The sequence below is a fragment of the Crassostrea angulata genome, chromosome 8 (genome assembly GCF_025612915.1).
Source record: "Crassostrea angulata isolate pt1a10 chromosome 8, ASM2561291v2, whole genome shotgun sequence".
In the NCBI taxonomy this organism is placed as follows: Eukaryota; Metazoa; Mollusca; class Bivalvia; order Ostreida; family Ostreidae; genus Magallana; species Magallana angulata.
Genome location: NC_069118.1, coordinates 29,238,797 through 29,257,609, shown reverse-complemented (window position 1 = coordinate 29,257,609; position 18,813 = coordinate 29,238,797). Strand labels below are relative to the sequence as shown.

The 18,813-nt window shown below is 32.1% G+C and overlaps 1 protein-coding gene across 1 annotated transcript in view; it reads right to left on the bottom strand.

The window, feature by feature from the left end:
• LOC128158036 (plexin-B2-like) overlaps positions 1-18,347 on the bottom strand; it is a 28,557-nt gene extending 10,210 nt beyond the window's left edge. The window contains exons 1-2 of the mRNA XM_052820709.1: positions 18,197-18,347; positions 13,294-14,405 (exon numbers count right to left, since the gene is read on the bottom strand). Coding sequence (XP_052676669.1) covers positions 13,294-14,358 — 1,065 coding nt within the window. The 5' untranslated portion in view covers positions 14,359-14,405; positions 18,197-18,347. The remainder of the gene's footprint in view (positions 1-13,293; positions 14,406-18,196) is intronic.
• Between the last annotated feature and the right edge of the window lie 466 nt (positions 18,348-18,813).

Sequence of the window (18,813 nt, the reverse complement as noted above, 5' to 3'; positions counted from 1 at the left end):
CTGACTATGATGAATTTGCTTGTTGTGCAACAGTTCGCGAATGAAGGGAAATTTTTGAAACATGCAAAATATATTGGTGCCGATTTTGTGAAGTAAATTGAGGCTAAATATTTCAATGCGTTGACAGTTTTCACACATGACGTTGGTGTTAGCTTGTTCTGATTTTAGTTTCGTTTTCATTATTTATGCTTTGTAACCTGGGAACTATCGTCTGTATTTCGTGATTTTTGCGTATCAAATCAAACAGAGACTTCGGTAAATCAAACAGTTAACTGTTTACCTGCGCAAATTAAGCAAAATGTGATGTAGGGGTACTGAAATACAATTCATTCTATCGGTAATTCGGCATTATCTTTTGCGTAATGGTAGATTAATGCAATAGCTTTTGTTGAGATGCTCGGCATTTTCTCGAGTTTATTCAGTTTAAATAGAGTTTGATATCGCTGACGGAAATATGTAGGTATATACATGTATATATATGATTCATTTCGAAAAAATAAATTGTGTTCTTTATTTGTTATACATGTAGTGCATGTTTCTTGTGTTTAATTGTTACCCTACAATTCCTTTTTACCAAGCATATTTGAGTGTTAAGCTTCGAATTATAAGCAAGATACAGAGATTTGCTCACAATTTTATGTTTGTACACAGATTTTAAAAGCTAAAGATTAAAAAAGTAAAAAAATTGTCAATATTTATTACGAAAATTTTCAAAGTCTGTTCTTCCAGAAACCAACTTATTGAATTGTAAACTTAACTTTTTTAGCTCACCTGAGGGTGGGGCCACAATGGGGGGGGGGGGGGGGGTCGAAGTTTAACAAATGAATATATAGAGTAAATCTTTAAAAATCTTCTTCTCAGAAACTAATCGGCCAGGAAAGCTGAGACTTGTGTGGAAGCATCCTCAGGTAGTGTAGATTCAAAGTTGTGAAAATCATGACCCCCGGTGGTAGGGTGGGGCCACAATGGGGGATCGAAGTTTTACATAGGAATATATACAGTAAATCTTTAAAAATCTTCTTCTCAGAAACTAATCAGCCAGGAAAGCTCACACGTGTGTGGATGCATCCTCAGGTAGTATAAATTCAAAGTTGTGAAAATCATGACCCCCGGGGGTAGGGTGATGCCACAAGGGGGGATCGAAGTTTAACATAGGAATTATACAGTAAATCTTTAAAAATCTTCTTCTCAGAAACTTATCCGCCGGCAAAGCTGGAACTTGTGTGGAAGCATCCTCAGGTAGTGTAGATTCAAATTTGTGAAAATAATAACCCCTGGGGTAGGTTGGGGCCACAATGGGGGGTCGAAGTTTAACATATGATTATATAGAGTAAATCTTTAAAAATCTTCTTCTCAGAAACCAGCCAGAAAAATTGAAACTTGTGTGGAAACATCCACAGGTAGTGTAGATTCAAATTTGTGAAAATCATGACCCCTGGGGGTAGGTTTGGGCCACAATGGGAGTTCGATGTTTTACATAGGAATAAACAGAGTAAATCTTTAAAAATCTTCTTCTCAGAAACTAATCAGCCAGGAAAGCTGAAACTTGTGTGAAAGCATCCTCAGGTAGTGTAGATTCAAAGTTGTGAAAATAATGATCCCCAGGGGTAGGATGGGGCCACAATGGGGTGGTCAAAGTTTAACAAAGGAATATATAGGGTAAATCTTTAAAAATCTTCTCAGAAACTAATCAGCCAGATGATTCTTTATAATTGTTAAGACTTTGGCCCCAGGACAATTCGTTGGCCTCACGAGAAGGTTCAGAGTTTGATGTACGTTTATATCCCAAATATAAACTATTGTTAGGGATCTTTTTGAGAACTGCAATACTCAACATATGATATGACTATAAAATCATCCTGTTAGAAAAGGGACTAATGATTATAAACATAAGAATATCCAGGGGAAAATGTATTTTATTTATACAGGATCTACATGTATTATTGTACATTGTCCAGATAGTTTGTATTATGACTCCATTGAGCTGATTTTATCATGCCTATTGTTCCTCAGGTGAGCGATGTGGCCCATGGGCCTCTTATTTTATAATCCCAAGTGAACACCTTCTATCCCAAGAGGATCACATGAAAGGCATATTAAATTATAGAGGGCCCTACACACAAAACTATAAACTATAAAAAATCAGAAAGATAAACAACTGTTTAGCAAAGAACTAGGTACGGTTGTAATGGTATAAATGCCTAAACTTCCAACATTTTTGTTTATGAAAAGTAAATAAATGCAAAATTATGGATATGATGTCAAGTGTAAGCGATAAATCCGTAAAAATAATAGTGTAAAGCGTTGCTAAGCAACACCAGCATCCGCTGAATGCACGATGCTTACCGGAAATTGACATATTCAAGGCAATTTTTTCTATAAAATTTGAAAATGTATATAGAGCGCAGTCCTCGAGCAAAACGAAACACGATTCATTAAAATATAATAAAAAAGAGAAAAGATTTATACATAATTACATTTTGCTCGAGGCCTGCACTCATACGTTAATTTCCCGCTTTGTGACGAGTTTTAGTTGTGGTTTCAGTCGAGCAGATGCGATTATATTCGCCGTATAATCAATTATCGATGACGACAATCAGACAAAATAAGATTAATTTATCTTCAGTAAAAAAATGATATCTTTAATAGTTATAAATTGTTATCATGATAATGAATATAGGACGTGATCAATTTTGTTTTCACTAGGTCTACCGTCAACTGTATTTAGGCCTACCGTATACTGTTGACTGATGTTTTCCTTTTGTTTTCCCCGTACTTGTACGTTTTGTATATTTTTTTCCTCATTCACACTACTTTGAGCTTCTTGAAACGATTCTTCGATTGGCAAATGATTAAAAACAAGATATACATTCGCCATACTTCACTCCCGAGCTCTCAAAAGGCTTTCGGTAACAGTTACAAAGTAGCACTTTTTTCCACCGCATATTTGTTAACGCAACACAAGGAAATATCATTACTTCAACAATAAGTCCCGTATGTTTATAGAAATGTTCGGTGAATGATCCATTCACTCAGAAAATATCAGTAAATTTATTTGAAGCATTTCAAACGCATGTACAGAACAAGTTTGTTTACATGACGTCACATTCTTTGAGTAAGGCGGGTTGTAAGTGAAATAAATTAGGCTTAGCGATTTTTTTTACCCGACATTGTTAGAGGACTCCCGACTTCATCAAACAAAAAGTTCCTGAAGTAGACTGTGATATACAATAAAATAAGTAATAAGTAATAAAGAAAGAAAATATTTAAACTCATTCTAAATATATGAAATTTTATATTATTCTCTTGAAGAAATAACAACTGTGATAACGGTAAATTTTATAAAAAGGGTAATGGTATTAAAGTTCCATACAATTAATTTATTGAGTAAATAAACTGAATATACTACTTTTATAAATCAAAGAGTATGTTTTGTACCGTTTTCCCTTACATTTTGTGTCACATACTGTATATTTCTTATTTTACGTGAGTACTTCATTCTACGACTCAACTGTTTAGAATCAAATCGCGAGAATATAAAATCGCGAACGCCAGACTTTTATTATAGTTTCAGTTAGTTTACATCTGTCCAAAAAAAAAAGCGAGATTTTAAAACCCGCGATATGTGCTTCTTGTGATTTTACGCGGAAATAAGTTCGTCGAGTTTCAATAGAGCATTATTTAAAAAGTGCCTGTTTGGGAGGGTAACAGTTGAAATTGACACCCGAGAAAACCATTGTCAACGCAAAGCGGAGGTTAACAATGGTGTTCAATGGGTATCAATTTCAACTGTTACCCTCCCAAACAGGCACTTTTATATAAATGACGTGAATTTTACAGCGAACCGTACGCACTTAATTTACGGGCATGTAAAAATTGGTTGTGTTACCCGTTGCCAAGTGTATTGCTAACGCTGAGGGCAATAAAACGGATTATCAACTGCGTCTAAACATATTTTCCTGTCGACATAAAAAAGTTGCATGTCGACATAAATAAGTTGCATGTTAACATAAATAAGTTGCATGTTGACATCAATAGATAGCGTATCTGGCATCTTGGATGTCACATGTTGGCGATATTTGAGATTTTTTAGAACTCTAATTTGATTGTAATTTTCTTGCATGTCAACATAGTTACATGTATGTTGCATGTTGATATAACTATCTTGCATGTCAACATATGTAACTTGCATGTCAACATAATTAATAGAAAAATAACTTGCACACAAGAGACAGAGATATGCCACTATAGCATGCATATCTCAAACAAAACTCGTCGTTGATGCTGGCAAATGCGAAGACGCAAACACCCAATAACAAAAACAAGTTGTTACCTTTTCAAAAAAAATCTCGATTTCGTATTTTGAAACTACACTGCGAGTCTAAATCCTAACGAAACTAGTTTGGAAGCAAATTGAAATAAGGACATTAATCAGATTTTGTTTAATTTTTAAAGACTATACTAATTTACAATAGCTATTTCTTTTTTTAAAAAATATCAACCCTTTCAAAAGAGAATGTATAAATGTAATGTAACGTAATTGTAAGGGCTGATGTGTTAACATTGATTTATATATCTGGAGCACTATAATTTGAGCTTTCTAGAAACACACGAGGTATTGGACTATTTATTTACTGTTATTAGATATAAGTTAATAATCATATGTATATAATAATGGCCATTTTACAGTTTACCGTCTTATTTAAAGTTACCATCATAAAGTGATTCATATGAATTCCATTGCTTACGTGTATAACGTTACGATGCTAAATGCGACGTCATTATAACGTGACTAAAATGACACAATATTTGAGCAGTGGCACACACAAAAATTATAAAGAAATTATCAGAACTGTTCTATTTCATGAAGTTACATTTTAATGTCTACCTTTTAGTAAAATATCGTTCGATTTAGAGATAGGGCCATTTTTGGCATATACCGTACCTAGTTCTTTGCGCGAGCTCTACATGTGCAATTTTTTTGTATAAATTAACCAACAAAAAAATGTAAATAAAAATGTTGTCGAATGTTCATTTCTACTCCTTACTATTTAAACCGGTGCCCGTAAATATTAGTCATATACAAACAAATATCTATGTAACCAAGTAATTACCCCCATAGCCCGTGTGTGGAGAAGGGCTTCAATCACAATATATGTATTTGACCTGCAGCATTATGTTTATCTTAAATTACTTTTAATGACATGTATTTAAGAGCAATTCTCTGTAAGCACTTAAATTTTTTCGGCACGCATAGAAACCGATTTTGCCGAAAATTTTCAAGAATGTAGACCACATTAAACTATCTAAAATGCACATGCCATATTGTCTATATACTGACCAGTTTCCATGGAAACTCGACCAAAACTTCATTTTTTATCAAAATAGGCCATTTTTACTGTAGTGTTATAAAAAATGCGGCACACTAAACGTTTAACAAGGATATCATCAATCCTTCGTCTATCTAAAATCCTTATTGTTGTGAATTAATAAGTTTAAAAATGGTTACATTTTTGGAAAATGAATTATCTCCCTTTGCAATTTAGAACTCTTTTGTGCTGAGAGTTCAAATGAGCAGTGTTGAAACAGCATGTAAACAAAGTGTTTTTTTCCAAAGATCTTGAAGATTATATCCTTATTTGTTGTTATGACCCATAGATATTGTCACTACACATCTAACATGAACCTTTATTAGTGTTTCTGAAATTCCATCCAATGTTAATGTTAATGTAGTGCAGTTGGATTTGATGGACCTTTGTAACTTCAGGTTTGTTATGCATATGAATTACCATAGACATATTATTAGCGTTATATGTCTATGGAATTAGTGAGAAAAATCATCAACTACAAATAAAAATGCCAATTATATCAAATACAATACCACTGGAACATATTTTGCATGCATGTGTTATTAATGTTTCTTTCAATCTAAGGTATATGAGTTGTTTCCCCTTTTAGTACCATCAATCCCTGTATGAAAAAAAAAACTGTGTGCAAAGATATAGCTATTTCCAAACATAATCTGGTATTCTATTAATAATATAAAAATGATTTCCTTATTTAACGAAACCCCTCCCTCCCCACAAAAGCTTGGAGAATACACACACAATCACATGTGTATCACTTGTAAGTTAGAAAATTGATTGTTAAAACCAAACACTTTTCACATATGCTTATATGTACATGTATTCATTTTTAAAATACATGTATTACAACTGTTTGTTGCATGTACATTGATGTATAGTGCATTCATACATGTAGGGGATACAATCACCAGTCAGAGGTAGTTTCTAAATGTTTTGGGTGGAGAATTTTGTTACTTCTTTATAAGTTCCCTTAAGCTAGCTATTAAGAAAGTTGAAACATGTTACCAAACTAATTTTTATACTGTTTGAAGGGATTATTTTTCCAAGCATACTCACATCAATGAATAAAAATGCATGTAGGTATTGCATTGATACGTCTTGTTTTAAATTGGCTTGTGTTTACTGGTCTTTAAGCCAGTAATTGTCATTGGGATATAGGGATAGGACTGTAAATATCAGATTCACAGATCTCTTAACTTTTTAATTCTTCAAAAATTTGAGTTTAAATAATTTGCCATTACATGCACTGATCTATAGGGGGTGGTGGGAGTCAGGGTCACTTCCCCTGCTGAATTTAGAATTACAAATTTCATTAAGAGAACTAAAAAATGACAATGAATCCGGCCTACCGAGGAAAACACTTAAAAATCATGGTTATTAAACTGTATGGTGGGGTCCATTGTATTATGATAGGAGTAACCTTAATTTACTTTTATTATCTATTGAAGTTCACAAACGTTAAGATTTATATAATTATTATAAACGTTTGAAATCAGCATCAAATGTTATGACATTTTAGATCAGTAATGAAATTATAGCTAACTTTATGAAACTAATATTTTTTTCTTCTGAGAAATTATATTTCATGCATAACTCAGGCAATGCTGAGTTCTATATAAATAGGTCATTCTTATTCAGCCAAAACTGTTAATTGGTATGAAACAATAAAAAGGAATGTAATATTATGCATTAGGTATTTAAAAATAACTTTAAATACAAACTTTCTATCTGGATGAACATGTTTAAAAATTCTCTGCATTGGTTACCTGTAAGAATTGTATTTGTGTAAATAATGCATGTAAATTAACAATCATGGTATCATATCGGGTAGATTGTGAAGCTTTAAAAAAATTGAAAATTCCTGATCCTTGATTACAGTTAAACAGGAAATATGGAATGAAATTAGCAGCCATGTAAATACTTTGATCTAAGGGGAATAGAGTGTTTCAAATACAGGTCTTTTACAAGGACTTATTTGGTATTAAAAGTGTATATCTGGTAACTGAAAAATAACCATGCATGCTGAGTAGCAGTTTCCAGATAAGTTAAGAGTTCTTTAAACGTATTTTGAAACTGCTTGGTTAAAAGAATATGGGTTCATCCATCAATTAAAATTTCAAGTTTTTTGAGTAAGTGAATTGGCATTTTAAGTAACGGAGAAATGGAAACTACAACAATTGGGATTCTGACCAGCATTTTTATAAAGGACGAGTGCACTTATGGGCCCCGGTAAAAAGTGAAAAAATGAAATTCAAATTAAGAATATGTTTTTCCCTAACATCACCTATTGTATCTATTCAATATGAATTTACAAGTTTTAGCACTGAATTTATTGTAAATAAAAAGCACGAAGCTTTACAACATAGTAGTGGTCAGCCGACATTCGTGATTTGTATAGTAAATCTAGGACGGGCATTCATTTAAAAGTCTTTGTTAACTTTCAGCCTAACCGAGTACAAACTTGTGGAAAAGACAAAATACGCATTATACATTTAAAAAAAAACTCCAGTGAAAAGAACAAGTTTGTACTACATTAGGCTAGTACCTAAAAAAATGAAAAACGTATGAAAATTCCAAGGTTTTTCCTATAGCAAGCGAAAGCTATTACCTGCGTGACCAATGTTTGAACCCACCCATGGAATAAATTATTTCAAACAATCACGTGGGTTCTATCCAGGTAGACGTTTGTCAAATGTGCTCACTGTAAAACATTTGTACGTTTTAAATCGCTTTCCATCAACTTTAGATGGTCAGGAATGTTTCTGTGATCACTATGGTAATATACAACTTCAAAGCTTTATTCCAATTTTTTTTCAGACGTAACATACTAGTAATGCATAAAGTATAATTCCGTTCGGTTCGATTTTTCCGGATTTAGATTATTTATAGGCATTTAAAAGTCCTTAATTTTTTTAACCAGTATGCTAATTTTGGTAAATATAAGCGTGCATATAAATAAGAGGTATCCTTCAGTGCCTAACTGGTACGAGAAAAAAGCAATTTGTTGATATTTTCAACATTAAAACGGCACTGAAAAATGACCCATTCTCTATAGCTTAAGTGCATTTGTTCAGATATATATATATATATATATATATATATATATATATATATATATATATATATATATATATATATATATATATATATATATATATATATATATATATATATATATATTTATATATATATATACACACTTGATGTTAAAGAATAATCAATTTTAGCATTCTCTACTTTATGCATTTTTTAGTCCATTAAAGTTATAATAATATAAAACACAGATTTTATTATTACTGCAACAATAACTTGAGGGAATGACAAGAAGATAGCAAAGGATTTCATGGTTTATATTATTATATAATAATAATACTATTTATAACTGGTATGAGTAATAATTACCAAAAAATATTTTTAATCATTAAATTATTTGAATGAAAATTTAACATCAAGGAAGTAGTCAACTGTATTTTTCGCACTAAATAAATATACATTTACATGTAGCATTATGATCTTTCTTACCATATCATTAAATATTACCATAGCAATCAGTTGGGCAAACAAGAGGCCTGAAGGCCTTATGGCTCACCTCAGCAACTGTAGCCATACATACATCTTGACAAGTTAGTAAAGTAATTCTTGTTTAAGACAAGTTAGTAAAGTAATTCTTGCACTTTTTCTCATGTTAAATGTCAAACTTTTTTTTTCTTCGAGAAGAACATTTTGAATTTTTTCTTTTTATTCCTATGTAAAAAGTCACACACCCACCTCTGATTGTGGATTCACCCTACTCCTAGGAATCATAATTTGAACAAACTTAAGTCTATGCTACCTAAGGATGCTTCCACACAAGTTTCAGCTTTTTTGGCAAAATGATTTTTGAGAAGAATACCAAAGAATTTTTAATAATTATAAATAAGGGTCGTGCTCTGAATGTGACCTATAGTGATCTATTTGTCTGTACATACATCCATCCAAACATTTGTTCATCTGATGAAGGTCATATCAGATTACTTTTAAAAACGCTATGCATATACACCCTCCTTTAAGCTCTGTCTGGCTCATACTTCTCATAAACAGAACTTTTTATGTAAAAAGTGTGCAGTGACCTTGAACCAATTTCAATGTCAAATGTTAAGATCATAGCAGATGTCTAGTCCTTTATCACCCCCCCCCCCCCGAAAGAGGGTGTTACCCTTATTCTAACAAATTTGCACCACCTAAACTTCAGGATGATTTGTGCTAAGTTTGGTTAGAATTGGCCTAAGTTCACAGATGGACGAACAGACAGAGATGGACGCCCTACATAAGGCTTTCAGCTCAGGTGAGCTAAAAACGTAAGTTTGATAAAATATTCACTCTTTTTTTCATCAAAATTTGGTAAACGTTACATAATGAAATGAGATACAAAGTCATAAACTGTCTATTATACATAAAATTGAACGACATTGTTTATCATGTTTCCATGGTAACGATTATTTATATATTTACCCAGATTCGATAATTTGTAAACCAATATTACAAACACTCTCAATTTATTGCATATTTAAAAATTCACAATTTTTTTCTCAAAAGGACATAATTCACACATTTTTATGAACCATAGCAAGGGTTTTATGTACAGTTAAACTTCGGTATCTCGAACTTGGCGGGACTGAGTAAAAACTTCGAGATATCCGAGGGTTCGAGATATCGAAGTTCATGGAAGTTGGTCTTTAATGTTTCTAGACTCGCAAATGCACATATTTTTTCTATACATGTATACACACATGTATATAGTCATTTACGTTATCGTAATTCATAGTGTATAATAAAACACCCAGAGATTTAATGTGTTTTATTTTATTTGTATAAACCTGAAATGTTCTTAAATTATCTTGAAAAGCAATACTTTTTAAAAGAAGACTTGCAGTCGTCTTTGTTTGTCAGCAATTCTTATAACTGGATATACATTACTCTAGGTAAATTGATAAAGCAATTACGGTAAAAAGAACGAAAAACGGAAAACTAAAATCAACATTACTGATGCTATCTCGACTTCTGTTATAGCCTTGAATTTTGTTTTAACGGTAAGCACCATTGCCAGATCATCTAACTGTCTCCCGGGATTAAGACCGGGTCCTTCGTTAGATTGTTTATCAGAGATGATGGGTACCGAGAATTGAGTCTCTAGTGTAAATTCATATAACTCAAGAAGTATTTAATTAATTTCTTGATTTCTTTTTCACTTTTATGTCTTTACAAAATAATCATTCCAAGTCATGTTTAATTATCGTGTCATCCGATGTCACTATGTAAGCATCGTCAATAACCTGGCTTGCGTAATTATGAAGAAAGGGTTTCAACAGCGTGGGGCTGTTAAGGCGTGAAAATCACAGGTGACCTCAGTAATAGCACGTGCTATACTAACGGATCTGTTCAATAGACCGGAAAATCGGCGTAAAAGAGAAACAGTGCACTGAAGGTGTGAAATTACTGAGGCGGTTAATTGACTTGACTTCGAGATAACGCATGTCTTTTAGTGACTGGGGCCGTAAATTTACTTCGAGATAAGCGGGGTATTCGAGATTTCCGTGTTCGACATACCGGGGTTTTTTATAATCATTTATATAGTAAAACTTGCCGGGACCACAGATACACAGAGATATCCGTGGTATTCGAGATATCGGTGTTCAAAAATGCCTCATTTCTAAGTTTTTACATACTCGTTAACCAAGTACTTTTAGGCCCTTGGTACAATAAAGAAAAATAAAGATTTAATCTAATTGAAATAAATATTTAAGCTGAAAATGTGTGTTCATGAATAAAAATCAAGACTAAGTTGTGCTAAGAATGATGGGTATGTGTCTCCATGGTAACGGAATTGCCTAGCAACCAGAAAAATCGGTGACTGTGTATGCGAAATCTCCTATACAAGTGTTTAAATGCTTACAGAGAATGCCTTTTAATTCGTGTGGCATTTAATGTAACAAAATTCATCCATATCTTGCAGGAATATTTGTCAATTATTTATCAATTGATAATTTGAGTAAAACTTATTTACTTAGCCTCCCGTTTTCAATTTTTTTTTTTACAACTATCAAAGAATTGGATTGATGTTTGGATTAAATATGCAAACGTTATTACTTTTTAGCACTTGGAATACATTATCAACGAATGCATCTCAGTAATTTTCAGAATTTCTTCAATATATTTTTAGGTTCGTATTAAAAGCAGGAAGAACAGTTTTTTCAGCATTTTTCCCTTAGTTTTGGGATGTGTATTATACACAAGACTTTACGGTACTACAATATACAATATCCCTAAATTGTAATATGTTATTATGACCATCATATTAACCTATCAAATGTTAATTAGGTTATCCTTAAATTTGAATAATGTTTAGAATATAAGTACATTTATTTAAAGATTTACCCCTAGCATTTAAACTGCAAGTTATGTTTACTTAATTTCTTTTAATTTAAAATCAAATAACCACAATAAGACACATAATCTACCAACTCGCAGGGTCTGTGTTTGCAGTTTAAATGACATTTCGTGTGAAATGATGTTTTAAGGTTTCTTGAAAAGGTACAGTATAAAGATTTATGGCCTACCAATCCTAATGTAGTAACAAGTTGATTTCCTTCGCTACATCTGTAATTTGTCATATTCGTATAACAAATTAAATTTGTCAATCTAAGACAAACAAATTCACCATACACATATTTTTCATTTGTGTTAAAAGGTCAAGCATATAATAAATGCCTTCTCAGGAGCATGTTAAATATAATCAGATTTTAAATTGAAGGATTTATATGGAGATAAATTAATTCAAACAATTATCATAATGCCATTTGCTCCTTTTTAAACATATTAAACATTGGAAAATTACTATGTCTGTGTTCGCTCTAAACAAGTTTTCCTATATTATCACTGATTGTGGTACATTATGACAGAGTACAACTTGTTGCAAGTACTATGAATTACTAATACTGCATAGAGTAAACGTAAGGATCTCTTCTTAGCAAATACTAGCGTTTGTTGAGCATATAAAACACGTTAACATTGAAGGTAGATACATTGTAGATATCAAGTAAATTGTAGATTCATAAATTATCGAAACATAAAAATTATTCCTTTGAATTATATTTTGCAGAAAAAAACTTGGGGTAGGTCGCATATTGTCAATGTTCTTTAACTCATAGCGAGAATAACTTGTATATAAACTGTGTCTCCATTTCACAATGCATATCTAAACATATATTTTAGTGTAAAATACAAGGAAAATAAAATTCGTCCATTTCATGAATTTGTCTTTATATATTTAAAAATTATTGAACACATTAAATTTACACTATCTGAAGATACTTTCACCACTTTCACACAAGTGACCGCCTTTTAGACCAACTGGTCTTTGAGACGAGAATATTTAAACATTTATCTCTATAAAAACTCGACCCCCCATGGTGGCCCCTTTTTCCCCGGGGATCATGATTCGGGAAGACTTGAATTTTCAATACCTGAGGATGCTTCCAGACAAGTAACAGATTTTCTTGTTGAATGGTTTTTGAGTTTAAAAAAAAAACCAACACAATATCAACAGTTCTCTAAATCTCACTTTTAAAAGAACCTTGCTGTTTATTTGGAAATGTATGAAAATGTGAAAAGATTAAAACAACAACGCCGACAGACAGCCGACAGATTTTAATCAGAAAAGCTTACTTGAGCCTTTGAGTCAAGTGAGCTCAAAATAGCTGCAGTTCTACCAAACAATACTTGCACATTTCGAAATGCGTCAAAATATGCCCCTACATTTTAAAATAGTACTTACTTGATTCTTAGTAATACAGATTTGTGGTTTTACATCTTCATTAAATATCATATCTTTTGATGAAAGATCATTCTTTGGACAAAATATGCCCCTACATTTTAAAATAGTACTTACTTGATTCTTAGTAATACAGATTTTTGGTTTTACATCTTCATCAAATATCATATCTTCTGATGAAAGATCATTCTTTGGACAAATATATCTGTGTTCCCTTGACTTCAAAAAAGCCTGATAGATCTTCTTTTCTTCGAAAACACACACTGCAGACAAAGTGGGTTTTGAACTTGAAAAGAGACCCACTAAGTATCTCTTTCCTGATACGGAAATATAGATTCCATGCTTGACATGAGTCAAGTTTGTCCCATCTGAATAACAATATAAAGGAATGTCTTCATACACTTTCTTTGGATCTTTACTATCGATGGACTTGCAGATCTTAACAAGCTTTGATTGTGAATTCTGATTCACCAGAAGAAAAACAAAATGTTCATTTTCAATCACCACTCTGTAGTCCAATTCAACACTTATTGGTGTTCTTAAAATCATATCAAAAATGTTCCCATAATTAGAAACACCTAAAACTTTGGCTGAAAGATCCGGTAAAACAGAGAGTATGGCAGTTTGATCCAAGTACGGAGCACTTAGTGGTAAGGCAGTGTATTGTTTTGCAAAAAGTATGATATTTTTCAACTGTTGAGAAGAACTTGTATCGTTTATATTCAAATAGATTCCCACGACTGATGCCTGGTCTCTGGATACTAAACGGACAGTTGGGGAAGTAGAGGTAATATTTAAAGACTCTTTATCGCGCCTCATACACAGTCCACCTTTCAGTGTACCACAGGTAATCAAACTATCAGGGGTCACAACCATCACTGTATTGTTGTCATCTCCACAGTATTCTTTTTTTTCTTCAGGTGACAACATCGGCAAACAGTTTACGTCAGGTCCAGTTTGTCTTTTTATCATTTGCATGTCTTCCTCCACACTTAACCGGTAAAGAATATTCTTCCCACTCACATAAACGATTTTTGCTTCAAGATCAATTTCCATGTTTTTGAGAGGGAAGTTTTCTAAAGGATTATTGAGAACAATTTCAGACTGTCTATTAATTTGTCCATCGGATGAAGAAGATAAATTTAGCAGCCAAATAAATGCAAATACTTGAAATACCCTCATGTTGAATTCTATATTTGTCAAAATCCACCAATTTACATTCCAATTCTCTGTAATAGGTAAAGTATTACTATAGCACTAAAACAAAATTCAATGTTTCATTCAGAACAGTAAGGCTGTCAATTAATTATCAGAATAAAAAGTAGTAGATATGTGCATTATGATGTCAAAATAATATGCAAGTTTTTAAGATTTGTTTTATTGCATTACTTATTGAAATTTGGTTACCGTTTACCTATTATCACATAATATTTACACTTGCAAATGTTTCCCGCTGTTATTCCTGCATAACATCATTTTTGGTCGAAAGGTCAAAGCAACGCATGAATAATCTAGGTATTGAGTGTACCATCCGGGGTAAATCCACGTATACCCTTAATTGAACCCGGGGAACTATTATTGTTTGTACTTGAAACGATATGACGTCATAATTAACTTTAACATCACGCTCTGTATTCATTTGATAATCTTCAGGGAATGTACCGTGAAGTTATACATGTAAATAAATTATGCTGAAAATAAATACAACCTCTCGTTCTATTTAAATTGACACTGTAATTAATAATATTGATACTTTATTCAATATAACCAATCTTGAGTATCGAATAATCAGCAGCTTTTAAGCTTGGTATTAGGTAAATGACGATTTTTAAACTAATGGTCTAGAGACTCTCACTGCTTTACGTAAACTAATCAATTGACATAATTCGATGGGTGTAAAAACAGCTTAGTGCAAGTGAAAGATCAATACATTTTAAGTATATTTTGCATGAGATATGGAGAGAAAATAAGTACCAATTAATGTGACTCAGGCAAGAGAAATTTTCCAATCAACCCAATTATGTGTAAATCAGGCTTATAACGTAAATATATGCATAATTTAGAGGATGGGCGAACTGTTTATATTTTATATTTTAGATAAACAGAATATTAAAATAAACCCCGGTAAGATCTGCAAAATACAATTATTGATGACGGATTTCTCATAAAAATAATGTTGATTTATTAACCTTAATCACTTGCGCCGATGTAATTCATAGAGATCATTTTTCGTATAAGAATACGCACTTCACGTGATGGAGTAGTACATATGACGTCAAAAAATGCTTCAAATATAATGTTGGATATCGCTGCTAATAATGTTATAAAGATTTAAAGAAATTCGTTCGATTAATATATTTTTCGATATCTAAAACAGTACATTTTTCCAATATCATCTAAGCTCGGACAGCCTGAACATAACTGCGTAGTGTTTAAAATAAAAAGTGCATTTAAAAAAGTTAGAAAGGGACGTTACTGTCGCTGTCTCTGTTCCGTCATGTTTAAGAAACACTCAGACAGCAAGATAAATGATTTTCTAATATTGCACCAAAAAGGATTTTGTACAATTCCAAATTATTAACATGTGTTAGAATTTTGACATGAAAATGTCATATCTATAAATGAATGCCATTTGAAGTAAATTTCCAAATGAACGGTTGATATTTATGTTTTTTTTTAATTAATATTTAGAGTTTCCTGCCTTTCTTTATTGGATGATTTTTAACATCTATCTAAATAGCCTTTATGATTGTAATTATCCCTGCTATCTGAATCAATAAGGGGATGTGTAGTATGGACATTCGCGAGGTAACATTCTATGACTACTGTGCCATGTGCTCAATTTTTAAGCATAAAATATAATATAATATAAAAGATCATGCCTTACTTTACATAAATAGTGCCTGTTTTGGAGGGTAACAGTTGAAATTGACACCCCAAGGAAACCATTATCGATTGACGCACTATTTATTTTATTATACTGAATGTCTTAATTTTAGAGAATATTTTTACTGGTTTATGTAGAAAAGACGTGGATTCTACGGCGAACCGTACGCGCATAATTTACGCGCATGTAACAATTCGTTGTGTTACCCGTTGCTAAGTGTGTTGCTAACCTTGAGGGTAATAGAACGGATTATCAACTGCGTCTAAACCAATCATATTTCAGTGTTTAACATGAAAGTATAATAATTTTAGTTGGTTGCTCTCTCTAAGCCATCGACAGTGACATATTATGTCAGTTTTCACTTGTGTTACCCCTGCGAAATTGATTCCTATTCCTTGAAAGGCGGTAATACAGTCTTTGATTTGAAAAATCCAGTTAAATTTATACAGCGTATTAATGCTTAAAAAACATATAATTGCATACGTTTACAAATCAATAACTGAAATTTTAATGAGATTTTGATTTTGACATTTTAATAATTTCCTTATATCACCAAATAAACACCATCAAACTTCATACCATTCATATTTTAAAAAATCAAAGGACAACAAGGACATCAACATAAGCTATTGTACATGTGCTTCAAAGTTAAGTCGGTTTTGTCAGCAGTGATCGAATAGTTACAATATTGAAAAAAAATTATTAGTTTGATATCATACACATAACCTAGAAAGATTCAATAAATTGTAACCGCTAGAATTACTTGCGACATCATTCTATTCCTTCTTGGCTTACTATTTTTACCGCGTGCTTGACCTTTTAATATTGAGGAATTGATGTCGCTTTTTTGAAATTAAAAAAAAAAGAAAACAAGGAAGCGTAAAACTAGAATATGTTATGACTGCTGGGAATCATTGAAACAATAAAAAAAATCTAATTAAGGAGCACTATTCTTTTTCTCGCGATTTCCACATTGCACCCAAGTATTTGTTTTATCGGTTTTAATGGCAAGATTACCCTACACTTTTTGGGGTTTTTTTTAGATATGCATATCTTAGTCTTTACATGGTTAATGGAAAAAATAGAAGATTAAAATGCATTTAGTGTCTTGGGTAAATTGTTTAACGTGATAACGATAGTAACATCAAGATTTAAACAGTGTATTCCACCTTAAAATTTAAAAAAATATATGGTACTGCGTGAAATTATATACCTATGTAACAAAACCAACAGGATACATAGCATAAGGCAATTGTAAGTGCTATTGTCTCATGCCTGGTGCTTTTTTGTTTAAAACAAATGAAGTGCTTCCGACAATAATACAAACTTAGAGAGCTCTAGACGTGTAAGTTGTTAAAGTTTTATAATACATAAAAGCATGTATCGGATGGGTATTACAAAAACGTGGAATCTGATTCTAGATCTCAAAATAAACTAACAAAATAATAATTCGTAAAATCTGAGCAAGCACAGCATACGTTGCACCCTCTTAAAACTTGCACTTTAATTAATGATATCCACAAACTACCTCACTTGGTGAACGTCATTTACATTAACTTCGATCACATTCATTGACAACAATTACTTTGTGAATCATAAATTTGACTTACGAACTGTGTGTCACACCAGAGTAGATATGTTAAATTCAAGTGCTTTAAATGACAAAAGAGCGTCGAAATATTTGAAATATTTTGCTTCAAATCTAGACCGGTGTATTTATGTAAAGGTACATTATATATGCGAAGGGGGAAAATAAATGTGACATGATCATACATGTAACCCGTAGAATTGCGTTGCAGATATAATTAAGTGAAGCAAGACGTACTTGTATTTTAAAAAAGGAAATATGTGTTAAAATGACAAAAATACACAAATTGCAATTATTTTAAATCTATGTTTGTATGCTACCTTTGATCAAGTATTTTTGACTGTAATATCATCCGATACAAGACAATTTATAGATACGTAATTCTCAAAATTATTTACTTCTTGATTGACATGACAATGATCTAAATAACTCAGAAAAAAAAACCTTATGGCAGTTCTTGATTATCTTTGCCCATAGTAGAGTTAGGACCCATTAGAGATTCAGATAAGCATAGTTTAAATAAATCATAACAATTTGTCTCTTACTTGGTATGTTTCCTTGTTATTTTCAACGCGAAAACATACTTCTTTAAAGCTCTGCCTTTTTTACTTTCTGTTTGATTTAATAATAACTCGTTTCAATGTCTTTAACGTTATATACATATCAGTGTCTAATAATTTTGAAAAACTTCCTGCAAAACATATCATTTCTACGGCGGCTTGGAAGGGCCAGATAAAAAAAAATCTTATTTGTTCGGACGAATTAGCTATTTGGTCGGACGAATTACGATTTTTTCGGACGAATTACGATTTATTCGAACGAATTAGCCATTTGTTTGAACGAGTAACGATTTGTTCGGACAAGTAAGTTTTTTGTTCGGACGAATTACGATTTTTTCGGACGAATTAGCTATTTGTTCGGACGAATTACAATTTGTTTAGACAAATAAGTTATCTGTTCGGACGAATTAGGGTTTGTTCGGACGAATTACGATTAGTTCGGACGAATTAGCTATTTGTTTGGACGAATAAGTTATATTTGGATATAAAGACATATTTTTGATGAGTAATTTATGAGACTATCTTTACTGGCAATATTGTAGATGATAAAGTGTGAGAGGGTCTGAGATCACGCCATCCCTTTCCCTGATTGTCGTTTTTTC